General features: G+C 36.4%; 2 protein-coding genes across 2 annotated transcripts in view; one reads left to right on the top strand and one right to left on the bottom strand.

Moving 5' to 3' along the window:
• The first annotated feature begins 623 nt into the window (after positions 1-623).
• LOC125242202 (PCI domain-containing protein 2 homolog) lies at positions 624-2,892 on the top strand. Its single transcript, XM_048150918.1, has 3 exons — positions 624-943; positions 1,380-1,548; positions 2,021-2,892. Exons 1-3 carry the CDS (start codon positions 728-730, stop codon positions 2,827-2,829), a joined length of 1,194 nt encoding a protein of 397 aa, XP_048006875.1. The 5' UTR covers positions 624-727; the 3' UTR covers positions 2,830-2,892.
• The window catches only part of LOC125242201, a 219,128-nt gene continuing 194,290 nt past the window's right edge, over positions 2,893-27,730 (bottom strand). Inside the window, exons 11-14 of the mRNA XM_048150917.1 lie at positions 7,207-7,340; positions 6,560-6,689; positions 6,352-6,442; positions 2,893-4,811 (exon numbers count right to left, since the gene is read on the bottom strand). Of these exons, the coding sequence (XP_048006874.1) occupies positions 4,688-4,811; positions 6,352-6,442; positions 6,560-6,689; positions 7,207-7,340 (479 nt within the window). The 3' untranslated portion in view covers positions 2,893-4,687. The remainder of the gene's footprint in view (positions 4,812-6,351; positions 6,443-6,559; positions 6,690-7,206; positions 7,341-27,730) is intronic.

A 27,730-nucleotide genomic window follows, 5' to 3' on the forward strand; every position in this document is an offset into this window, starting at 1 on the left:
CGCGGACGTCCGTCGTGAATCGACCGCGGACGGGAATCTGGACAATGACATTACACATAACCGTGCAAACTATCGGTCGACGGACGCGGACGTGGCCTTGAGCGCACGGACGTCCGATCGAAATCTGGCTCGCTGGATCTTTTGTTCCGTGCACACTGATAGGTCGCGGTCGCGGTCGTTTTACGACGGACGTCCGCGTAGTGTGTTCCGAGCTTAAATATGTTTCTTTAGTTTTGGAACTAGCCCATGATTTTAGACCAACTCCAAAACACATTAAGCAAATTAAATGTAGATGATAGGAAAGTAACTACTCTACAGCAAAATTAGGGCCAAATATTTTTTTTAAATGGCGGATATTTTATAACTTTTAATTAAGTAGCAAAGTGAAACTTATATGACACAATAAAGACACATTGCTGTAATATTTTATTTAATAACTATTTCCTTATAAAATTCGGAACGATCCTTCTTCATTTTGACGTCCGTCCATTCCTTTCCTGACATTGACAGTTGTACATTGGTTAAGTTTAAGCGTTTGCGTTTTATGTTTTCCGAAAGAAATAAAAATAACATTGCCGGCTTTTAAACATAATTATTTTGAATATCCATATGCATATGAGAAAAGTGTCAGATTTACTTGCAGTATACTTGTAAACTTCTATCCAACATATCAATATTTTGGCTATAAACTTTATGAGTTAAGAAATCAATGTAAAAAGGCATAAACATGTCGCTAACTATCAATACCCTAAATCAGTACATCCAGTACGTAGAACGAGCATACAGAACTGCACAGGGGGAACTCCTGGCTAGACTGTTCTCTCTGCGAGACGATCATGTAGGGAACAGGAGTCTGCGGTCAAGCGACATCGCGACCCTGGTGGATGGGAACTGTGTGGCGCCGCTGGACGATATTGTCATAGCTCACTTGTTGTGTGTCAGAGTAAGTAGTTCTAGAGTTAAACATTCTACAGTACATAATTCTTACATTGATACTTGAGTTGAGATCCGAAATCCGAAAACCAAATAGTGTAGGAATAGGGGAAAAACAGGCAAAATGTACAGGCTTCTGCGGCTTGAGCGAGGCGAAGGGTTACTATTTAACTGAGAACCAAAGTGTAGAAGCCTCGATTTTTTGAGAAGTTATCAATAAATAATTTCCCTCTTTTGCCTAGTTTGTAGTGACCCTGGTTATGATTTTAGGTTAGGGTATTTTTTATTTGTATATTTATAACTTATTCACTTAGACCTACATTAATTTATTCTTATACTATTCTTATAATAGGTAGCTGTTGGTATTTATTTACATGATTGCCAAGATCATTTATAATTTTCTTGCAAACTATAAAGTATCTTAATCTATAAATTAAAACTTACAGGCACTTTTCATGAAGGACTACATGGAGGCATTCAACTACCAGAGCTCCTGTGTGTCATCTGTGGTGCGTCTGCTGCAGAACCAGAAGGAGGAGAACTGGAGTCTTCCGCTTATGTACACTGTCTGCTTGGACCTGCGTCTAGTGGCTCAGAAGGCTGAAGGTGCTAATAGTAAGTTATCAAGAATAATTTTGATAATTGTGATTAGAAAGCTTGGTAAAAAAAGAAAACAAATTAAGTGGCAAAAATGTAGTTTTGTCCTTTTCAGATCAATATACAGATGTGTGAAAAGGGTTTCCTTCGTATTTTTCCTGAAACATTTGTATTTGTCATGCTAGTTCAGTCAATTTCCGTACTTCTTGTACTGAGACTGACAGAAATAGCATGACACGTTCCGCGCTTTTGCCGGCGGCTTCGTTCGCATTAGAAAGAGACAAAAAGTAGCCTATGTCACTCTTCATCGCTTCAAGTATCTCCACTTGAAAAATCACGACAATTCGTCGCTCCGTTTTGCCGTGAAAGACGGACAAACAAACAGACACACACACTTTCCCATTTATAATATTAGTATGTGTAACAAAACCATATAATTTCAGCTCTATTGTTCCAATTTAAGATTAATAGTATTTTATTATCTTTTTAGTGCAAAGTAATGGAAAAATCATGGAAAAAGCAGCAGAGAGCTTATTAGCATGCTTCAGAGTATGTGCTGCAGACAACAGATCTTCTGACGAAGACACCAAGAGGCTGGGCATGTTGAACCTTGTGAACCAACTCCTTAAGGTCTATTTTAGAATAAACAAGTTGCACTTATGCAAACCGCTGATTAGGGCAATAGATTCGTCACCATTCAAAGACCAGTTTCCACTCGCTCAGCAGATCACATACAGGTATTTTGTAGGCCGTAAAGCAATGTTTGACTCTGACTACCGCTCAGCTGACGAATTCTTGTCATTCGCATTTCAAAAGTGCCACTACAAAAGCAACAAAAACAAAAGACTGATACTAACTTACTTAGTACCCGTGAAGATGCTCCTAGGCTTCATGCCAGCCAGAGATCTGCTTCAGAAGTATGACTTAATGCAGTTTTGGGATTTAGTATCAGCTGTCAAAAATGGAGATCTGCGAGGAATTGACAAGGTAATGGAGGAGCACGAGATATTCTTTATCAGAGCTGGCATTTACTTGATTGTAGAGAAGTTGAAGATTACAGCGTACAGGAATTTGTTTAGAAAAGTTTTTTTGGCAGAGGGTACGCATCAGATTGATATAGCGAGCTTCCAAGCTGCTTTACAGTTGATGGGCCAGCATGACGTCGATGCCGATGAGACGCAGTGTATAGTAGCCAATTTAATATACGATGGGAAGATTAAAGGTTATATTTCATACCAACACAAGAAAGTGGTGGTGAGTAAGGCAAATGCGTTCCCTCCGCTTTCTAGTCTGTACTAATGTGTTTACGCAATGTATATTTATGACTGTTTTTTTAAGAATAAATCTCAAATGAAACACTAATGACATTTAAACTTTTTTATTAAATCCACAATATATTTCAAAGAATAATATAAATATAATAAATTTTGCCGATCACTAACATAGCATTATTTTCAACAATGCAGATTAATATATTTCAAGTCTTACCGTAAGTAGGTAGGTAAATAGTGTATTTTGTGATTCTAATAGAAAGACATGGTTCTAATCTATTTTTACAAAATATGTTCTTTATGAAGTACATAAGTTTTATGTATGTTGAAGGAGAGAGAGATATTAGTGATGTGCAATTCCTTCAAATACATTAATAATGTTTTTGCCTAATATAGGATTAATTCGCTTTGCTGCGTAAAAATGATTTGTTATTAAAAATAAATTCAATCTAGGGATATGTTTCTTTCATTTTGATATGCCGAAGATAGGTATGGTAGAAAAAGCTATTGTGTTGGGGCAAAAGCAAGAAAGTTTTGATAACTTTTTAGGGGATAACCCCGTTTGCTTATAAAACGCGTAGTTGAATGAAATAATACATATTGGCTAGTTTTTGGATTCCAATTCACTATTCTATCAACGTGAATTAGAGTTTTTGTATTTTTTTTACATTTATGCATTTCACTACAGGGACTCAAGCGATTAAAATCTTCTATATAGAACCATTACTCAATTTAAATACTACAGTAAATATATTTAAATCTTTGAGATTTCGTTATTCTATTCGACGGGCATAGTTACAATTTTATCTAATCTATAAGGGAAGACCTTTTTAAATATTTAAATATGTAATCTGAATCAATTGCACATCTCTAAAAGTTGTATGCTGTAGAAAAATATGAAGAATATTTGACTAGCTAATTATATTATACCATATCTCCTTATGCTACAATAGTACTTAAATTAAATTATAAACTAGATATTTTTTTCAGTAAAATAAAGCTAAACAAGGATATCCACTACTAAAACACTGAAAGCTACGTCTAAATAATACTATTTATCTTTTAATACAAAAACGTATTTACTTAAACATTTATTACGCGCGTCGTAAACATTAACAATTTTATTATATTTTAATAAAATCTCTTCCTTTAGCTCAAATCTTATATTTGGTATTTCTTTGGTACATAATATTATATGTCATTGATTCTCTTATCCTTATGTTTGTTCAAATTATTAAATGAAATCATTATATCAGTACATTTATAGCGGTGAAATATTTACAATTACATCAATACAAGTGGATTGGGTATGGAAATAAATTGATGTATTTGATATTTTTTTAATATTATAGGTTGTCATATATTCCATAGATCCATAGACAGCAAGCATAACATTTATTTAGTTAATAATTACTTTGAGCATTTGGCTGCCGAAATATTGATTTCTTGAGAAATGTAACGATTAAAATATATTGGTATATATATATGTATTTCAGACAGTAAGTCAGATATAGTAATAAATAGCTAATTTGGTTAATTTAATGCCCATCTATAATATATTTTGTAATATATTACCCTTAACGTTACGAATATTTAAAAAAAAAGTTAAATTAATATGTAACAATCTCAATTTCATAGGATAGGACACTAACTGAAAATTGTAACAATAAAAATCAAAGTGTTTTAAACACGTTTAAAATTGACTTAAAATAATCTAATACGATACCCAAATTAGATACTTAAAAACTAGAACAATACAGAACATGTTAAAAAAAACTTTTCAAACATCCTGAAAAGCCAGAACTAATCAGATGATACAACTCATACAACCCAAAAAAGTAAACTGTACAGTCGTCAGCACGGGTTTGTTGTGGCGCCTGTGGGGTTTAGTTAGCGGGGAAGCCCAACTTGTGCGGAGGGCCCTTCAGCAGCTCGTCCTTGTAGGCGGCCAGGATGGCGCGCGACATGCTCGGCTCCGCGGAGCTCGCCTCCAGGAACTGCCGCATCAGCCTGAGGAAAAACATGGGTAAGTCTGTTGCCTTGTACTACAATCGTTTTCAAATAAAAAAAAAAAACAACCATCGGTGATATAAAAAGAATCTTCTGTAGTATCTTCCTATTCAAATTGCAAATAAAATTATTTGTAGTACAATCAACCAATGGACCAAGGAACCCTGGGCCACTGTATAACTATGTCATAGCAAATAGTGCGGTTATAAATCAGATTGTAAGAAATCTCTTGCTGCTTGTCATTTTGACTTGGTTGTAAAGTGGCCTAGGGCTCCAATTGGTTGACTGTACCTACGTTCATAACAATCCAATTAGACGTGTCCACACAGAGCGAGGCAATGTGCGCGCGGTAAACGTTCAGTGTAGATTAATGATGTGTAAGTTGCGGAAACTTTCCAAAAAAATCTTAAATTTCTTGAAAAATTCACGAAACTTTCACGAAAAATAAAGGGAATTTAAATTTATAAAATGGAAAGTTTCCATCCATATAATTGTCCATACAAAGTATGGAAAGTTTCCGAAGTTTTCCTATGTGAAAATTTCAGAATTTTGGAAACTTTCCGTCGGTCAGACATCACTTGTACTGTAGACTTATATTGACCGGGATATAGTCTAATCATTAGACTCTAATGAAAATAACCGTGAATCATTCAAAACTCTTACTTGTACTGTAGATGTTTAGCACGCACGTTTGGCTGAGCAGCCCTACCTCGGCCGAGGCCCGCTTGAATATTAGCCGCGCCAGCACATTGCCTTGCGATGTCTCCCCTATGTTTACATATAGTTACTACGTTAGATCTTTATCGGAGAATAAACATAGTTGAACGTTGTAGCACATCTATATTCGCTCCGTGACTATATACAACCAACCATATATTGAGATTCCCCTTGTTTTAGCATAATTTTACAATCAAGAATTCTTTTTGGCATAATCTATATTGGCATAATTCACCTATCGCATAATCTGTTATGGTATAGTTACGCCTAATTTATCTAGGCATATTTTTGTTTGTCCGAATATATTTCATGCATAAAGGTTATTCGCCGAATGAATTTTATGCATACATTATTTCTGCATAACATGGTTTAGTCGAAATTTACCACGCAGAATTTTCCTCATAGGTAATATTACTATATTAATGTTGCAGTTCAAACCTAACCTAACTGAAATTCTTGACAAAACTTTGTATTTGTTGAGGTCGCAGTCCTAACCTAACCAAACCGACTCTCTTGACAGCATTTAGTATGGGTGGATATTCTGATATTCAGAAATATGCCTAATACAATTATGCGAATTATTTTTATTCATAAAAACAATCAGCGTAAACATAATTATGCGAACTTATTTTTGGTCAAAGTAATATTCGTATTATTTTAGATCATAACAAATAAGTTTTCTGCCAAATTAACATTCGTCGAAAATCGATTATGCGAAGTCTGTTAAGCGAAAATCGTTTCAGACAATTAAAGTTATGCCAAATAGAGGGAACCCTCAATATATACCTAATGCTTGGTCTATGTCTATATAAATTTAATTTACCGGTTAGCGGGGTTGATGCCGAGGTTGTCCCGCGCCTGCATCAGCTCGGGGTGGTCTCCGATGGTATCAGTCAGCGCGGCGATCATCACGTCTGGAAATAATGTATGTAATTTACTAACATTCCTACTATAGTGACTACTATTCCTACTACATGCATGACCTACGACTTATGTCCTAGATAGACAGCTGATAGACACATGGTTCATACCGAGCACTTTCTTCTCAATAGTCCTCGAGAGTTGGCCTCGCTCAGCTTCTCGTTCGAGGAACGCCATGAAGCGCTGCGTGGCGGCGCGGGCCGTCGCTGGGTCGCGGGACAGCGATTGGGAGAACATCATCTGTAATAGGAATATCATTTTGATATAGACCCTGGCACGTAATCTCCGCAGAGTAATCCTAAATTCTCCATGGACGTAATCCCCCACGATCCTGATCACCGATCCGTGAAGTCTAAAAAGTGCCAATCATAGACAGAGCATCTGTCGTGATTGCTTCACTATGCATGGTCTTATCGGAAAATATCTTGGCTCGCTGTTTCGTATGATTATTTAGGTATTTTATTTATCTTGCACTGTGTATGTAAATATATATGTTCGGGTGAAATCGTGCGACTCAATTTTGAAGGAGTTGGAGTCGAAAGGTGGCCATAGGAACTCTGTGATGAAATGTCTTATCCCCATCAAGTAAGGGGTTTTTATTTTAGAAACGTCTCGGAGAGCTTTAGATGACTGTTGGAAAAAAAGTACAGTTGGCGATAGAAGCTTGTGCCAAAAATGTTTTTTTTACGAAAAAAACTTATTATTTTATGTTTATGCTCACGAACAAAATATTTCTATTTATTTCTCTCAAACTCACCTTGGCGAGCTGGTAGATGATTTCCTCAAGTGTGTACTCGGTGTAAAGAGTGTCTGCCGCTTTCAGTTTGTCCATCATCTCCTCGTATTCCTCCTCGGTGATGACAGGCCCATCGCGGTCGTAGTCAGATGTGCCTGAAGATAATAACAGTTTTGCAGTTTAGTCTCAGGCTCTCTTTCCTAATAGGCATGGTAGAATATTTTGTTGCAAGTGTCCCCACTACGATTAGTTGAAATCGTTCCTTTCCGAAACTGATGTAAGATGTTCATAATTAACCTTAGGCTATTAAGGGTAGGTACATTCCTGTAGGAATACTAGAGAATGCTTTGAATTTCTTAACCCTCAGACGGATTCTCTGTAATTCATACTAGAATATTTATGACCAAATAGGAATGCTTTAGTGCTACTGGGTATGTTTTAATTAATTTTCGCTAAACGTGAGGTCATAGCCTATTACCTAAGGACCTCATTTGCCTTCGTTTGATCCTTTGACACGATGTAAAAATAACATGGTGTATAAGCGAGTTCCCAGTTTCATATTAACAAGGCAAAATACATCGGAAACTGTGTAATACCCAACCTTTCAGCCGCCACATCAAGGGAGCAAGTTAACAAGAACAGTAACTCAACTAGGGAAGCAGCCTAAAAATAGATTAGGTCACCTTTAATATTCACACCGCGTTTGGGAGCATTAGCAAGGCAAATAGAGATTGATCATTGCTACCGCGAGCGAGCGCTCGTTTTAGATAAAACCGGCCAAGAGCGTGTCGGGCCACGCTCAGTGTAGGGTTCCGTAGTTTTCCGTATTTTTCTCAAAAACTACTGAACCTATCAAGTTCAAAACAATTTTCCTAGAAAGTATTTATAAAGTTCTACTTATGTGATTTTTTTCATATTTTTTAAACATATGGTTCAAAAGTTAGAGGGGGGGGACGCATTTTTTTTTCCTTTAGGAGCGATTATTTCCGAATATATTAATATTATCAAAAAACGATCTTAGCAAACCCTTATTCATTTTTTAATACCTATCCAACAATATATCACATGTTGGGGTTGGAATGAAAAAAAATATCAGCCCCCACTTTACATGTAGGGGGGGGGGTACCCTAATAAACATTTTTTTTCAATTTTTTATTTTTGCACTTTGTTGGCGTGATTGATATACATATTGGTACCAAATTTCAGCTTTCTAGTGCTAACGGTTACTGAGATTATCCGCGGACGGACGGACGGACGGACGGACGGACGGACGGACGGACGGACGGACGGACGGACGGACGGACGGACGGACGGACGGACAGACAGACATGGCGAAACTATAAGGGTTCCTAGTTGACTACGGAACCCTAAAAACCAATAAAACGTTTATAATGTCGAGTTTGTAATAACTTTGTGATATTAGATATCGCCTTTATATTGTTTGATATAAATGAACTTCAGTATCCTGGGCTATCTACTAACGGTGCTGTTACACGGGCAACACAATTGCCAGCAATTCACATACCATTGGCACGTTTGTTCAATACGCACCAACTAACTATGGAGCAAACGCGGCAATGATATGTGAATTGCTGGCAATTGTGTACCTAGTCCGTCTAACAGCGTCTTTAGTGATTGTCATAAGAATAATGCCCCGTTGCTACTTGGAGAAGTAGGTAGGTAGTATTTTAACCATTATCTCCAATCTCAAGATTAAGGCCGGCAACAGACGAGTCTTAATTTTCATAATCTTAAAAAAAAATTGTATGCAAACTGACACTGACAGATCTGTCAGTGTCAGTTTGAACTGTCAATTTGCATACAAATTTTTTTTAAGATTATGAATTTTTAAGACTGTCTGTTGCCGGCCTAACTCAGGTCGCCGTCACACTTTATAGTAGGCAATTGAAAATATTGATGTGCCGACGAGTCCGACGACTAAACTTTCCTTTTTTGTATTGCACAAATTTTAATTTCCTATATTTCTTGTGAAACTCATGAATTTTCCAAGAAAATTTCGATGTTTTTGGAAAGTTTCCGCAACATGCGCATCAGTACTTTATAGTGGATGGTGATAGGCAAAAGCTCGCTAGTGCCAAGTGGAGGAGAATAAAATGCGTGGGTGTGTTTCGCTATTCCAGGCACACCACTGTAACAGTATAAGTGTCGTTATTACTTCGTAAATTGGAAGTTTTAATTAAACGCACGCAGAGTTGATTGATTTAGGATGAAGGTTGCGTGAATATGATGTTTAGTCCTGAAATAAAACTATGGAAACGGATTAAATCGCGTATAATGAATTTATAATTCATTCCGACGTTTCGAACACTTTATAGCATTCGTGGTCAACAGGTGACTGAGGAAAAATTACAATGTGCAAAAGCTACCCACATAGGCCGGCAACAGACAGTCTTAATTTTCATAATCTTATAAAATAAGATTGACTGCCTTGCCACACACACGCCACACACATTCTTAAAATTCAAATTATTCGCAATCTGTCAGATCAATCTGAAAAAAATCATAATCTTAAAAAATAAGGCTTGCAACAGACAGTCTTAAAAATTCATAATCTTAAAAAAAAATTGTATGCAAATTGACACTGACAAGACACTGACAGATCTGTCATTGTCAATTTGCATACAATTTTTTTTTAAGATTATGAATTTTTAAGGTGGACTTCCGGTTGGGACGCCATCATAGCGGTTTCGTGTCGTGAATAATTTATTTTTCTTTTACTCATTAATGTTGTTTAAGGCCATGCATCGATAAATATTAGGATTTTAGATTCACTGGTGTGCTTAGCCCCGGAAACCTAGAGATCTGATTTTTGGATATGTATATCTTGACTATATGATTGAAATTTTTGTACAGCTCGAAACACGAATGCTTACAATTTTCTCGATAGAAATTTAATCCAAAGTAAGGCCTTAATTTTTCGTTTAACTAACATTGTGAGAAAAATATGCAACTTTAATCAGTCTAACCTACTTTAAAGTGAAGGTTTCCAAATTATCTAGTCTCTCGTAGAAGGAAATATTTTTTATTATCGTATATACAAAGATTTATCATCATTTACGATATCATGAATTCAACAGAAAACGGCCATTTTATGCGGTTTCGTTTCTCTTTCTTTCATACGTCAATCGTATACATGTGTCCTTATTGTCAAAAATGTCAGACGGCCGGCGGGCCTCGAGGAGGCAAGACCTATGTCAAATCGCGCAGCGTTTTTGACAATTTATAATTACGAAAATTTGGACGTAGTTTAGCGAAAAGGATTTATCTCCATAAAATTGCCATTGAAATGAATGACTATTGTTATTGTCAGAAAGTTTAAATTCTATTGGCAATGTTTGTGGGTTAGATCCTTTTCCATAAACTACGTTCATTTTGTATATTTATTATATATACGCATGTGTGCGTATTGCCAAAGCTACGTCAAACTCTATACTATTTGAGTTACAAGATGCTATGAAATTTCGACAGGAACGATAATGTGTCCGTGGCCCTGTGGTACCAGCCATCAGCTAAATATGCTAACTTCTAGGTGATTTTTTTCCATTTTATTTCGAAATTTCTACTTTTTGTTTTTTTTTCTTTCTTATTATACCAAATAAATTATAAAATAAAGAAATTAATATTAATTCATCTTCTAAAGAAGAAAACCTTTTCTGAGGGAGCCTAACCTAATGTATACAATGTTGTTTTGTGTGTTGTACATAATTTACACAATTATAAGTGAAATAAAATAAAACAAAAATAAAAAAATACATTCATTGAAATATAAGAATAGATATTGCAATAAAAAAAATTACAATGTTTAAGTTGGTTGGCCACGCAACGGGATTTGAACCCACAACTCTGGAGTGAAATCCTTGTACATATTGGATTGGACTGGCCCTGCCGGCCTGCTAAAGCTGATGTCCCTTGTTCGAATCCCGCCAAGGGTATTTATTAGTGTGAGGAGTACTTACAGATATTTATTTCGCTCATTTTCTCATTTCATCATCTCCAAGGCCATTTACATAAACGACTCTTGGTTTTATACGTACTGATAAGTTGGATGTGTTTCAGTACAATTTTAAAATGTTAAATCTGCCGTTTCGGCTTGGCTAAACATAAGTAATTATGTCGTTCTCTGCTATAATTCTTTGATATTTTCTACTTAGTACGTACTTCGCTATCAAACAACCTGTATGGTCTGTGCAGTGATCTTTCTTTTCTGCGGTTGTCTGTGATTAAAACTCGTTGACGTTGGTATGTCAAAATATTTTCTGTAGCTTATGCTAAAAATACAAAAGATACAAAAACAATGGTATAAGAAAGGGAAAAGACAGACTCCAGGTACATGGTTATTTTTTAAATACATCCAGCAGCGGGGCAGGCAGGGCCCAAGGTGACCGACCTACGCGCCGTGTACAGGAGTACCGCCTTCTGCATCTCACCCCTAGCGAGTGTCGCTCACTTTTGCCTATGAGATCGTTCGCCGAAACGACGATGATCGTCGAATCAACCAAGTATCTCGACCATTTTCGAGAACTGGCGCAGGTAAGTACCTACTTGTAGTACGGTACTTCGCGGTCCACAAGATTGTATGGAAAATACTAACTGCTGGTGAATTATCCTAGTTATGAGGTCATGTCTGTGCAATGTGCCCGAGTGAATCACCGGGATAGTGTCCGACAAATGTTATTATTATTGTTTATATATAGCTAAACTCAAGCTTAATCCAGAACTGTAAAATAAACCTAAGAATTGGCTTTCTCTTTTTTAGGGTTTCATACCAAACATAGGCACAAAAGGAACCTTTCTGGTGCGGTTCGGCCCGTCTATTTTCTGCGTGTTCGGCAAAATACTCGATGACTCTATGTCTCTTACATAGTTTCTCTTAGTGCGTTTTCACATCATCCGTTCCGATATCGGATGTCGGACCCATCCCATGTCCCGTATATTTACGTCACCATCTTTGATTTTTTTATTTTGAAATCTTTCCTACATCCGATATCGGATCGGATAATGTGAAAACGCACTTACACACTACTTTACTTTTTAAGTAAGTAAATAAGTTAATCTTCTTTATTGCCCCACAAAGATACCAGGTTTACAAATTTAATAACAGAATTACATTGAAAATAAAGGCAGCAACAGGCGGTCTTATCGATGTATGCGATCACTACCAGAATTCCTTATTAGGGTAGCACGAAATAAAGCATAGTTTTGGTATTTCCGATGAACTACAGTATGGATTCTTCAAAAGAGGAGTGTACTTAGTTTCTAATGGGTCGGCAACGCGCATGTGACACCCCTTGAGTTGCAGGTGTCCATAGTTTCCGGTGACCTCTTTTCCTCTTACCTGCCGCCGACGTGGTATAAAAAAAATTGTAAAAGGTAATTTAAATAATATAAGGTACCTAGTTTTAATTATCAATTTTAAAAACTTGTGTTTTTAACCAACTTCCAAATTTCGAGGAGGTTATCATTTATCAATTCGTGTGTAATGTTTGATGTTTGTTACTAAGTAGACAGGTTTCGATTTTTTTTTAGTGTATGTACATATTATTGAAAGCCAGTTCTGTTAATTGGATTCTGGAGAAATCGAGAAAACTCCTAAAGTCTGAAAGGCGCATAATATATAGTGATTTTTGTGTTTTATTAGAACATCATGCATTTCCATTCAGAACAGTCACATATGGTGAAGTGGAACAGTTTATGATGATCAGAGCGGAACTCTTCAACGACGAATTTAACGAGTTAAGTTTTTTAAGCACTTTGAGGTTTCAAGTCAGATTTCGATCATGCTGGAGTTTTGGTGATCTCTTTTGGATACCAATCCATGAAAGATCAAGGGAACTTCTCAAATTTGAACGGCACACTTGTAGTGACTTTTGTATTATCACCAAAGTCTCTCTAATGTTTTGGATTATGAAAAAGCACAAGGACTTACATTTGACGAAGTGGAACTGATGATGATCAGAACGGAACTCCTCAAAAACGCATAGCTCGTGTTAAGAGATTGATAAAAGAACTGCTGATGATGATCCGATTAGGAGCCCTTCAGTGACACATAGCTCATGTTAGGGATTTGCTAATTTATGCGTTTGTATGTAAATAAATAAATAAATAATAAATATTGGGGGATACCTTACACAGATCAACCTGGCCCCAAACTAAGCAAAGCTTGTACTATGGGTGCTAGGCGACGACGATATACTTAATTATATAAATATATACATAGAAAACATCCATGACTCAGGAACAAATATCTGTGTTCATTACACAAATAAATGCCCTTATCGGGATTCGAACCCGGGACCGCGGCGTAGCAGGGTCACTACGCGCTAGGCCAGACCGGTCGTCATCATTTCATGTGTCTCTAAACATTAAAGTTTATTATTTCTTCAGTATCGATCGCAGTCGCATGTGCGTTTCGTGTATGAGGTGCCTGGCTCGCTTTTATGTAGTGTTATATAAATCCGGATTTGTGGCTAGGTCCGTGTTATCAAGGTCCGGGTACCCAAGTTTAATATGTCCGGATTCACGGATTCTAAGTAAAGTCCATTTTGCTTTCTACGTACAGTAGAATGGATGCGTTTTTAATTTTATAACAGTGAGGAATGTAAATCATTCTGTAAAGGACGGGTTCGGTACCTCGGCAACTTAGCACTGCCGGGACTACACGAATATACAAGCAGACATTTAGAACGGGTACCTTTATCTTTTGACAGAGAACAGGTCTTGGTAATCATAACTATCTAGGAGGCAAACGTTAATTAGTTTTCTTACTTTCATTTGATAATCCGGTAAATTTTTTTTGCAAGGTTCAGGTGTTCCGAAATAGAATATTCATTTATTTTCGAACAATACTATAAGGCCCAGAAACTTCAAGGTACTACGTCTTTTAATATACACATAGTTTTAAGTAGAGGAGTTGAGTAGTTTTATGTGCTCTGCCTACCCCTTCATGGGATACAGGCGTGATTGTATGTATGTTGTATGTATGTATGTATAGTTTTAAGTTTATAGTTTTAAGCACAATGTTAAAAGCATGGAGTAGAAGAAGCTCATATTGTGTTAAAGAATGGTACTTATGTGGTAGCTTTTACATGTGATTAGAAGACTGTAATCAGGTCCGACTAAACAGGTTCGTCCTTGCCACTAAAAAGCGCCGTGATGTCATCGGATAGTGACGGATGAGAGAGTGTTTAGAAAAATGCAATAAAAAGTGTAGAGACTTGAATATCGACTTGTGGTATACTGACGTATGTGATATCTGCTGATTCCCGAACCGTTACCACTTTTTATTTATTTGTTAGGTAGATAAGCGACCAATTATATATACCTACTCCATTTTTTTCTATATAGAGGTATATAGAAATAGGAATCGAAGATGGTATGGAAAATATCTTTGTACTGCATTAACCGTCATCTTCATAACTAAAACATAAATCATGTCTGTAAAAGTAAGTAAGTAAGTACAAGGAATCTCTGGGCAACTTGCCCGGTGAAAAACCAAAAAGCTATTTATTCTATAGTGCGTTTTTAAATAGTTAAGAGACAAATATTTACATGTTAATAAATATTTTTAAGAAATTTCACAAACAACGAATGGGTTTGTTTCTACAGGACGACGTGTAACCATCATCATTTCTTAGCATAAGGAGTATACGATAAGGCATAACATCGCTTCTGGTATTTGATAGGTACTAGTACTACTTAGAAGGATTGATCATTACTAATATGTAGTAGACTGGACTGGTATGGTGAAGTTAGAGAGTTACTTCAGATAATATATAAAGAAGGTCCTCTTCGATAGTACTAGGAAACCCTAGGCTTGGTCCATTCCTTGGCCAAAGAATTTAGCGAGTAATATTGATGTAATAGGCATAGTTGACTAATTACTCGTACTTCCCGTGGGAATTCATTTTGGTGGATTATTTGGTTATTTTTAAGTTAGTCTATATTTACTGTGTACCTAAGTTTTTATTTCAGATACCATCAGTTAAAGGATTTTATACAAATAATGCATAATATTTATTAGTTCATTATATCCAGTACACGACATGCTAAACGAGCATAAGGTACAAAGTAAGCGTAGGTATATACCTAAGTTTGTATTATGATAAACTTTTATTTCATATATTAATTTCCACTAATTTTTAGCCACTATTTATAAAATTGAACAGTGTAGTTCCTCTAGGTTATGATACACATTTCACAATATAAAAAAAAAAAACTAAACAAAATTTGTACCTTGGTTATCAATTTAACTAAATAATTTAGGTTTTTTTTATTTATTTTTTTATACTATGTCGGTGGCAAACAAGCATACGGCCCGCCTGATGGAAAGCGGTTACCGTAACCTATGGACGCCTGCAACTCAAAGAGTGTCACATGCGCGTTGCCACCCCATTACAAACTTGTACATTCCCCTAAATCATACTATACTAAAGATTAAAAAATAACTTTGCTAAAAAAACCTTAGTTAACGTTCTATATTTCAAAAACTTTAATTTTGTTTTATATTACATCAGTTTTATTCTAAATATGATGGTTTTGTTAGGTTGTTTTTACAGCTTCAGGTTTTTTACTGATCTATCACATAAAACTTGTCAGTAAATAAGTTCGAATTTTGTACTTTTTTAATGAATTGTGCAATAAAGTTTACATAAAATAATATTTACAAATATACATACAATCAGCCTGTATCCCATAAAGAGGTAGGCAGAGCGCATGAAACTACTCATGTTTCTATGCCAGACTTGGCAAATAAGGGGTTGAAAGGAAACGAAACTCTGACAAAATGTAAAATAAAATAATCATCAGTTGATTTACCTTGTACGTTAGTTTGAGCTAGCCAGTGCGTTTATGTTTAATTTACAGTTTTAAATTAGTCTTGACTAAACTGAGCTTGGCTTAAAATAATAAATAAAATTAATACCTTTCTGATGGATTGAACTTTGACTAAGGGGATTCTAATGTCAGCAGAGATAGGTACTCTATACGTACTAGATAGGTACTACCTAGCTGTGAAAATTGATGAAGATAATATGTTAATGACTAAGGATCTGTCTACAGCTTCAACTACGGACAGTTTTTGAGTAAAAGGGTTCCTAATACCTAGATTTTTTACTATGTTTATGGGACAACATACGTATTGTCTGAAACCGGTTCTGGTAACAATTAGCATTCATAAGTCATAACTACTTATTAATTTGGGCCTCAATCCTCTGTTCTTGAAATTATCGTCCAGTCGTATCGAATTCCTCAATAATTTCACACCCTATTTTTGTTGTTATAAAGCCTCTCTCTCTTTCAGTTCGATTAAAGAGATTTTTTTATGTTCAGCTGTTTACCTGATTTGACATCTTTGTTTTAAAAACGTGATTTTACTACCTACTAAATTTCTTTAAACTTTCAGTTAAATGTCAACAATCAGGACAAGGTTTCGTTTTCATCTTGGCTGCAGAAAGAGGAACCGCCGGACTACCCAAGACGTGTTGAAGATCCACCTTCTGAGTGAGAAAAACTGAGAGAGATACAGATTCTCTCGAGACATATGAATATTCTACACGGTGTTTTCTTAGTTACGTTAATTTTAAGGATGCATTCCTATTATTCCTAATCTTATAATATCATTTACTTGGCACCCGAGCTTGCCTACGATTTTAATTGGAATCCAGACCATTGAGGTCAAATGGATTCTTGCAATTAAAAATCATCAAAAAAGAAATTTGCACATAGCATACCTGTATTCTTCATCTCCTTGAATACATATAAAATAAAACAACATAACTACCAAATTGTTTATTTCAATCACTTATTTTCAGAATTACATCCTTATTTGGTTATGCTTGGCATAGTTTGTATTATACATTATACACAGTAGTATATTTTATCTTGTACAGGTACTGTATGTATACCTCCAACGACTGAGACCATACCGCCATTTAATCGTTATTCTTTATTTAAAATGTATATTGATTCACGGTGTCCTCATAAGGAATACTTCCCGATTCGCCGGATTCCTGTTTTGCCGGATTCTTGTTTTGTCGGATTCTTATTTCGCCAGGTTTTTTTGATTAAGAAATACTATAGAAATATCGCGGCTTTACCTATCTATTAAATAAAATGCAGACACTTCGTTACATTAATAAAAAATATCTGGGCGACCGAGCTTCGCTCGGTTCTATTTTGTTATATCATGTCTTTCGATATAAAAAAAAACCGGCCAAGAGCGTGTCGGGCCACGCTCAGTGTAGGTTTCCTTTACCTGGGTGATTTTATTGTATATTAATATTTCCGACGAAACAAGAATCTGACTAAACAAGAATCTGACGAAACAAGAATCCGGCAAAACAGGAATCCGGCGAATCGGGAAGTATTCCTCATAAGTGTACACAATCAAGATACTTAGCCCCATTGAGTGAGTGTTTTTTGTTAAATCCAATGTTTGTAGTTCTTTAAATATGTCTATGGTTTATTTGACTAAAGGTAACAATATTTGAGTAAAAAAATGTGTGACCTTCGGTTTTTGGAATGATTGCTGATACCATATGAGACCGCTAGCCTCGCACAGAGGTAAAAGCACAGAATATATAATAGTACAAGTACAGAAGGCTCACTCCTTTGATGTCCACAAAATGCCGCCATTCTAATTTTTTACCTACATTAACAAACGGACCGCACGCGAGCAGGCGACATTGAATTTTATTGCGCGGCGCGAAAGTCGTCACCACTGAATGGGCCGCGAATTCGCGGCCGCCGACATGTACTTGTAGCGCGGCGATAAAAGCGCGGAGTGAGCCGCCCCTGGTAAAAGTAAGAAAATACTATAAAAACCTGTTATAATTATTTATTAACAAACAGACCTTTTCAACATAATAATATGTAATAGGTAGACATGATAGACTACATTTAATAAAAACCGGCCAAGAGCGTGTCGGGCCACGCTCAGTGTAGGGTTCCGTAGTTTTTCGTATTTTTCTCAAAAACTACTGAACCTATCAAGTTCAAAACAATTTTCCTAGAAAGTCTTTATAAAGTTGTACTTTTGTGATTTTTTTCATATTTTTTAAACATATGGTTCAAAAGTTAGAGGGGAGGGACGCACTTTTTTTTCCTTTAGGAGCGATTATTTCCGAAAATATTAATATTATCAAAAAACGATCTTAGCAAACCCTAATTTATTTTTAAATACCTATCCAACAATATATCACACGTTGGGGTTGGAATGAAAAAAAATATCAGCCCCCACTTTACATGTAGGGGGGGTACCCTAATAAAACATTTTTTTTCCATTTTTTATTTTTGCACTTTGTTGGCGTGATTGATATACATATTGGTACCAAATTTCAGCTTTCTAGTGCTAACGGTTACTGAGATTATCCGCGGACGGACGGACGGACGGACGGACGGACAGACAGACATGGCGAAACTATAAGGGTTCCTAGTTGACTACGGAACCCTAAAAAGTAGGTTAGGGGAGACCGGGGATAGTTGACTAACTTTTGGCTTCAGCTCATATATCTTTGATGTTTGAATCAATTTAATGAAAATAATTGTTGTTACAGATAGAAGAACTATTCGGGTCTCTAAACCCTTTATTTTTGACGCAAGTATTTATTTGCAATTATAACACGTATCTATTCGATTTTCTAAAATCCAGACTCTTAGTTAACCTACCCCATCTTCGGAGTAAGTTGGCTAGGCGATAATTAATGTAAATAAAGAAATTATAAATTTAAATAAAATTTAAATATAGCCGGGGGTGCCACCCGGGGGCGGGCGAGTGGTCTAGTGGTAAGGACGTTAGCCGCGTAAGCTGAAGACCCAGGTTCGATTCCCGGCTCAGCCACCAGTGGCCCCTGGTGGGCCCTGTCATTTTTTCTTTCGTGTATGATATCTATTTAAATTTATAATTTATATATAGTAGTGTGAATTAGTGTGAGTACTTAAAAAAAAAAATCGAAAAATATTCAATAAAATAATTTGATTTGTTCCCTAATTGTAATGTAAATACAGAAAATTAATAATTTACAATAAAACAAAGTGTACGTAATGTTAGTAGCTTTTATAGAATTACAAGACACACAAACTTCAATCAATTCATCAAATGAATTTAAGTGATACCATACGGGACCGCTAGTCTAAAATGGGTATATCTGTTATAATCATAGTACCAGGTAAGGTACAGAGAGGCAAATCTTGACTGGGGGGAAATTGTAACTGATCCATTTTATATTATGATAAAAAAAAATCTGTTTATTTCTAAGAAACGTTTATTTATTACATACATGATGATGAGTTCTACATAGATCCACTGCACACGCCTACCATATATAAGCAGCGGGCCGGCTTTTGAGTCTCACGCGTTCGAATTCAGAAAATTCTTATTTTCAACCGGTATTTTAGTGACAAAATCCAGTATCGCCCCCAGTGGACACTCTAATTAATAATTCAAGCATTGTAAAACATGAAAAAAATGGACCAGTTACATTTGCCCCCAGTCGAGATTTGCCCCGCTGTACCTTACATTAAAAATCATAACAATAAGCGCATGATTGCATAATTAATTAATTATACAAGCTATTACTTCTTCTTCCTGCCAAGTTCCATCCCTGCCATATTTATTGTTAATAATAAGCAATTATCATCTTTTTTTTTTTAATATTACAGCAATTTATTGTTGTGATTAGCAATATTCATTTCAAAATTAAATTCCATGAATTTGGACATACGACGTAACACGGGTACACGGACGTTCATTACATGGACCCTAATTCGTGTGCTACTCTGCGGCGGCGCCACCATAATGAAATTCAACTAATTATATGTTAAAATGATGTTCGTAAGACGTACAGTATGTACGTATAATTTTATGACTGTACCTATAGCGGGAAACGAAATAATGGGCTTTTATTGTGGCGCCGCTGCAGAGGATGCTCTGCAGCGGCGCCACTCTGTTCTCATAGATAGATATGACATCATCTACTTTTTTCTCATGGAAATTGATGTACCAATGCTGTTTATTATGTACGTATTGAAAAAATCACTATAACTTAGTAAATTTATGTACTTTCAGTAATTCCGCATTCCGCCTGAACGGTATGAGCTAGTATGTAAGGAGGTGTACTTACGGGTAAGCGAGAGGGAGATATGTTTCTTCCCGCTCGCTCCCGCGCTCGGCGCGTTTCGTTCTAGGTTTCAATAATTATTATTAAATTTATGCCCCTGTTGTACACTTTGCTTTTTACTTAGATTGCGAGGAATTAATTATATTTTTCTCGGCAATTTACACCACGAAATTGTCGTAAAGCGAAAGAACATAATAGGTATATAAGATAACCAATTCCCGCCAACTTTTTTTTCAACATGTGATCAGAGTTTCAGACGCTTGGTTTTTTGCCAAGTCAAAAATTTTTTAAACGATAAGTAATCGAATCCTATTTTATTTAATTTACTTAATTTAATGACAGAAAATACGGAATTCTAATAAATTATAGCAAAAATAAAATAACCTATCAAAGTTTTGTCATCTACACAATTTTATTGCTCAATAAAATTGTGCAATATGTTTTAACTGTTTGTCTCTTGAGACCGATTACCTTAGTCTTAGGCCGGTACGGCAACAGACAGTCTTAAAATTCATAATTTGATAAAGTCATAGGCTTCCCACAGACAGTCTTAAAAATTCATAATCTTAAAAAAAACTTGTATGCAATCTGACAGTTCAAACTGACACTGACAAGACACTGACAGATCTGTCAGTGTCAATTTGCATACAATTTTTTTTTAAGATTATGAATTTTTAAGACTGTCTGTGGGAAGCCATAATCAGTACAAAAATCAGATCGAGTGCACGGAGTTCCATACAATTTCGCGACCGTCCACTAGGGCTTCCAAAACCGGGATCCCGGTATCACGGGATCCCGGGATCCCGCCTTTTTTGGGCACATTTCAATACCTGTATTTAATTTAGTAATACCGGGATCCCGGTATTTTTAGTAACTACCAAATGAACGTAAATCACTCATCAAAAACGTTAAATTTCTGCATCACGATGGTTACTACACGCGTAAATCTTCTTCTTGCTCTCGTTTTTCGATTTGACACATTCTCTGTTTGGTGTTTTTGCAATATTTGTATGAAAATGATTGTTTTTTCGATGATTAGCTAGATAAAGAATTAAAGATACGTGTCAAAAGCATTCATTGAGGAGGGTCGGCCGCGAACATTTTTTGACACATTTGTCGCACTTGTGAATTCGCACGTAAGTGTGACAGAGGAGCAACACATCAAACGTAGTTGCAACAGGACACAAATCCTCTGTAAACAAATCGCCTTGATGCATCTATATCATAGATATAACTTTTCAAAAAATTGGTTAATGCATACGAACTAACGTATACCGTAGCTACTCTATTTTTACTATGCGTGTGCGTTAGTGTGTTGAACTCTATCTAGCTCAAAACTTTGCCGTACATAACATTCCCTATACTTAGTACCGAAATTGGGAAATCACTCCTTAACTATCAAAATCAAGAAAAATACTTTTCTAATCCGTAAATTAAGTGTTCCTATTCCGCGGATAATCTTTTTGATTTTGATTATCATGGATTTCCGCAAAGTAATGTGTGATTCCATAGATTATTTCTTAATGTGATTTTTGATAATCTATGTCGGACAATTCAGCTTTTTTGGCTAATTGTTCAATGATTTGGCGGATTTATTTTATTAGTGCATTAGCGCCTCTAGCGCCACGAAATACAAAAATACCACTAAATTGTACCACAGATATTGATTACAATGTGTTTCTAAAAAAATCATCTCATGTTCTAATTTCAAAAGTCAATGATGAAACTATAATCGAGAAATGCTTCTTAATGCTTGTTATTTAATAAAGTGATATTATAGTTAAACCTACAGCACAACTACACCATTAACACTGACTATAAAATGTAACACAGCATGAATGAGCCACAGCAGCTTCCTAGTATCACAGCCATACTAAAGAAGAGGCGATTGAGGTGGCTCGGGTATGTGTATCGAATGGAGCGGACTCGTTTGCCACGCTAAGAGATGTTGTAGATGCAAAAAGACCGGTCGGACGGCCAACGCTGCGCTTTAAAGATTGCGTGAAACGTGACATGGTCACATTTGATATTCCATGCGACCCGTGGCAACGACTGGCCGAAGACCGAACCACGTGGCGCCGTGTTGTCCATGACGTTCAATCCAAGCACGACAATGCCTGGTTCTCCTCCTTGAATGATAAACGCATGAGGCGTCACGAGCAAGCCTCTAAACCCCGCTCATCTGGGGGAGCATACACCTGCCGTGTGTGCGGACGAGGGATCCTCTATCGAATTGGGCTGTACAGCCACAAACGTAAGTGTCGCAAGGATGCCGTTTGAACCATCTGGTTATATATGCAAAGGCTTGTTATTATTAAAATGTAAAAGGTTCTATTCCGCACGAGCTTAAAGAGATCGATTTGGCAGAAAACATGGTTTGCTATAGCCGCGTCTTCTTGTGAAATGTCCGATATGGCGGCGATATCTAACTTACAGAATCACCTGAGTAGAGATCTGGCGCTCTTTCCCGTTTGCTTTTATACTGCGTACTTGGGACTGAGGACTCATAACAAAAATAAAGAGCACAGGGCGTAGCCCTTTGAACTATGTATACTTAAAAACAATAGAAGTTGAACGGACTTGGCCACATAAGTTTGCGAACCGTTTGGGTTGAAATCGAAACTTATGAAGTTGGAAATGTAATCGATTTGACACCTCACTAAGTCGGATTGGCAAGATTCCGCTGTAGTATATAACACGCATGAAAAGTAACGAGATTTTGAATAAAATTTGTTATTTTAAGCAAATTACTTGGTTTTTATATTTTCCCGATTTCAGTACCGGGATCCCGGAATTGAAATCGCCAATACCGGAATGAATACCGGTATTGGATAAGGTCCGGTATTTGGAAGCCCTAGTCCACACACACTCTTGTTTTTTAAGATTATGAATTTTAAGACTGTCTGTTGCCGTGCCGGCCTAAGACTAAGGTAATCGGTCTCAAGAGACAAACAGTTAAAACATATTGCACAATTTTATTGAGCAACAAAATTGTGTAGGTGACAAAACTTTGATAGGTTATTTTATTTTTGCTATAATTTATTAGAATTCCGTATTTTCTGTCATTAAATTAAGTAAATTAAATAAAATAGGATTCGATTACTTATCGTTTAAAAAATTTTTGACTTGGCAAAAAACCAAGCGTCTGAAACTCTGATCACATGTTGAAAAAAAAGTAAGTTATCTTATGTACCTATTATGTTCTTTCGCTTTACGACAATTTCGTGGTGTAAATTGCCGAGAAAAATATAATTAATTCTTCGCAATCGAAGTAAAAAGCAAAGTGTACAACAGGGGCATAAATTTAATAATAATTATTGAAACCTAGAACGAAACGCGCCGAGCGCGGGAGCGAGCGGGAAGGAACATATCTCCCTCTCGCTTACCCGTAAGTACACCTCCTTACATACTAGCTCATACCGTTCAGGCGGAATGCGGAATTACTGAAAGTACATAAATTTACTAAGTTATAGTGATTTTTTCAATACGTACATAATAAACAGCATTGGTACATCAATTTCCATGAGAAAAAGTAGATGATGTCATATCTATCTATGAGAACTGAGTGGCGCCGCTGCAGAGCATCCTCTGCAGCGGCGCCACAATAAAAGCCCATTATTTCGTTGCCCGCTATAGGTACAGTCATAAAATTATACGTACATACTGTACGTCTTACGAACATCATTTTAACATATAATTAGTTGAATTTCATTATGGTGGCGCCGCCGCAGAGTAGCACACCCTAATTCGGATCCGTGTAACAATGAAGGGACCGCAAACTCAACGTTCTTTCTAAGAATGAAAAGAGATTAAATCGCGTATAATTAATTTACTTATAAATATATCCTGATGTTTTCCGACGACGACATTAAAAGCTAGTTTTATTTCATGAGTAATAAAATAACTATCGTCCTAACCGAAGACAATATAATTATAATCTAATGTAAGTCTATGTTGATTGGTCTTCGCGTAGTATCTGAGGTGCCAGTGAGTTGAGGTGGTGTCCAGCCAGAAGTTGAATTTCTGAAATGTTGCATTTGCAAAAAAAAAGTATTTGCAGCATGTTGTGTTAAAATGACGAATTTGCATACCTAAAGATGAATTTTCTTAAATTTCAATTGGCATGAAGTGGAATTTGCAGCTTGTTGAAATTGCCAAAAAAACTTAATTTTTTTCCACTTCGTTACCATTTTTCAAACACTTTGTGCTGCGGTTACAAAGTGAAAAGTATGCGAAATAATAGAAAATTTCGGGACCGTTTTTTTATCTCTTGTTTTTTGCCCCAGATCGGAAGGGCTCGTGATTCTGAGTAGGAAAACCATAAATTTTACCTACCTTAGAAAAAATATTTTTGGTGATTATTCTCGCGAAAATGCCAAATGTTAATAATGTACTGTGTGGTGTTTTTCAGAACAAGTATCGCATACCAGGCTATTTCTGTCAGGTCGAAATTTCAAAGGGTCATATGTAGGGTAGGCACTGAAAAACATCGTACGATACACGTGCGAAGAGGAAATCCTAAACAAGCTGTCAAAAAATCGACACGAGTTTCTGCACTTGTATCGTAATGTAGGTACTATATACCATTCAGAAATAAAACATAAGGGACAACTGTTCGAGAAACATGAACATTTTGAATTAAAATTTTATTAAGTCTGATAAAAATACATATGTAAAGTAAATAAATGAGTTGGCCGTGGCGTCAGTAGCTACTCAGTTGCTTTTGGCAACTCTAGTTACTAGCTGTCACCTTTAATTTGACAATAGAGTCCATTGATCATTTTAGAACAATTGAGTGAGACTCAATTTCATCTTAATTCCGTATCAGCAAAAAGTTCAGAAAATTAATTTTGACAGTTATTAAAATGAAGTGTTTTTTTCTTGCAAAATCTGTAAATTACGCCAATTTTCATTAATTTCAAATCTAGAGGTTTCCTTAGACCGTTTCCGTATAGCATCACCTGTATTCGCATAGTGGCATAGCAAGATCTGGTAGCTGCTGCGCCACGGGTGTGAAAAATAGAACTAAAAAATGGTGAAGAGGCCGGCTGTGCAATTCCCATTAAGTTTGTACAGTTGGATCACGTCTCCGATTTGGATAAAAATTGGTAGGCTGATAGAGTCCATGATGCTGAGCAAGAACCTTCCTTTGTTGTTACCAGATTTCTATGCATTTTCGGTAACAAAAAAGGAAAGTTTCATACAATAAATCTAGGACATTTTGGGAAACCTAGTGAATCTTGCTCAGCATCATGGACTATCAGCCTACCAATTTTTATCCAAATCAGAGACGTGATCCAAATGTACAAACTAAACGGGAATTGCGGGGCTAGTGACTCGCTACCTACAGGTACGTAGTGCGTTTTCACATTATCCAATCTGACATCGGATATATGTAGGAAAGAAGTACAAGGAAAAATTTAAAGATGACGGCGTAAATATATGGGATATCGGTCCTACATGTGATATCGGATAGGATAATGTGAAAACGCACTTACCTACATCACGGGGCTAGCAGTGTTGCAGAACGTATGGTATATTCCAAAGGGTAAGTAAAGTAAGTATTGCAAAACAATAAAAAAAATACAACGCGATTTAGATACCTAGGTAGCAAGGAAATGTTATTAAATTTGTAAGAGGGGTTAAATAAACTACTTAAACCTATACCCAAGAATAATTTGTTAATATAGATATTATAGCTGTCTCTATAAATCTCCTAAGGCGCATAATATGGAGTGTAGAAAAAACTCCATAAGCTATAGTAACGTATAGTAGCTTTGATAGAAACATTAAGAACCATTCGTTTTGTTATTTGACATTGGGCGAATGAATTGAATACAATATTAGTTACAACGCCATCTGTGAAGCGTGAAATTGTCAATGTCATTTTGCCGAAATATTTTTCTTTGGCTGACTGCCGATAGTTGTAGTTTACATTTATGAAGCTAGATGGAGCTTTAGCTGGGCTATTGCTCCGCGGAACGCATTTCGGCGCTTCTATGTGTGCGTGCTTGCGGGGGCTGAGGTAATTGACAAGCGTGGCCTATGAGCTGTCAGTCGCTCCTTTAGTAGCCCCTTAAAGTGTAATATTGATAGCGTATTATGCAGTAAACTAATGGTGTAGTGAGAAGCTGATGAAGAATTGTTCTCGAAACGCGTTTAGCCTCTTTTTTGTCGTAAACGGCCGGTAGTCCACGTGCTCTTGTAAAATCTAGCTATCAATTTACAAGTGCTAAGTCACCGTACAATGTCGTACTTACCGTACAAAAATTACTAATATTAGCTCATATCACCTTGACACTGGCGAAATAGTCCCAATGTGAAGCCCACATGAAGCCATTTAATTTTAAAAACTGAACTGAACTGAATTTTTAAGACTGTCTGTGGGAAGCCTAAGACTGTGTGGACAGTTGCGAAATTGTATGGGAATTCGTGCACTCGATCTGATTTCTTAAGATTATGAAATTTAAGACTGTCTGTTGCCGGCCATACAAGAAATATTAATAAACCATGACCACAAATAATATAGATTTTTAAGGCAGATTCACACACTATTAATAAAGCTAGTTATACAATATTCAAAAAATTTACCATTACTATGTTAAAAAACAATTAATCAATAAAATTAATCTACACAAAAAATTTACAAAAAACAAACTGCAAATGTCCAACACCATACAAATACAACACAAATGCCTCACAGCCTTCGTCGTGCTTGTTCCATTATCAGATGTACTACTGGATCCCAAGCCGGTGGTAAAGTAAAGTTATGTGACGTTATTATTTCGGAGAAGCTCCAGTATTGTCTATGAGAGATCAACGTTCTTTGATTGCTTTTTAGTTTTTTTTTATGCGATATGAGGCAAACGAACAGACAGGTCATATGATGGTAAGCGACCACTGCACTCGAAACACTAAAGGGTTGGAGGTGCGTTGCCGGCCTGTAAGATGGGTGTACCTATACGCTCTTTTCTTAAACTAAAGTGTTTTGCTTTTAATATGTTCCGGTAAGTACCTACCTACCCAAAGATTAAACAACTCTGAAATCTGAAACCTCACAAACTAAGACTTTAAAGTGACCGGGATATAAACCGTTGTTTGTGGAGGAATCGTTCAGTAACAACCGTACCTTTTTTATTTTTAAAACTCTCACAAACTAAGAAGGAAAATTGCCACTTAAAGCGCCTAAAGTGTCCTATTTGTTACCTACTTTTTAACCCCCGGCGCAATAATTAACCCCCAATGCAATAACGACGGGGTGTTATAAGTTTGACGTGTCTGTCTGTCTGTGCCATCGTAGGTCCCGAACGGATGAACCGATTTAGATTTAGTTTTTTTTGTCTGAAAGCTGAGTTAGTCGGGAGTGTTCTTAGCACTGTTTCATGAAAATCGGTCGCGGTCGAGAGTTT

The sequence above is a fragment of the Leguminivora glycinivorella genome, unplaced genomic scaffold (genome assembly GCF_023078275.1).
Source record: "Leguminivora glycinivorella isolate SPB_JAAS2020 unplaced genomic scaffold, LegGlyc_1.1 Scaffold12, whole genome shotgun sequence".
Lineage (NCBI taxonomy): Eukaryota > Metazoa > Arthropoda > Insecta > Lepidoptera > Tortricidae > Leguminivora > Leguminivora glycinivorella.

What these genes read in the sequence shown, in the direction of transcription:
- LOC125242202 (XM_048150918.1), top strand. Translation starts at nt 728, where the DNA reads ATGTCGCTAACTATCAATACCCTAAATCAGTACATCCAGTACGTAGAA. An exon ending in CTCACTTGTTGTGTGTCAGA is followed by an intron (nt 944 to 1,379) that starts GTAAGTAGTTCT and finishes TAAAACTTACAG; the next exon opens with GCACTTTTCATGAAGGACTA. An exon ending in GAAGGCTGAAGGTGCTAATA is followed by an intron (nt 1,549 to 2,020) that starts GTAAGTTATCAA and finishes TTATCTTTTTAG; the next exon opens with TGCAAAGTAATGGAAAAATC.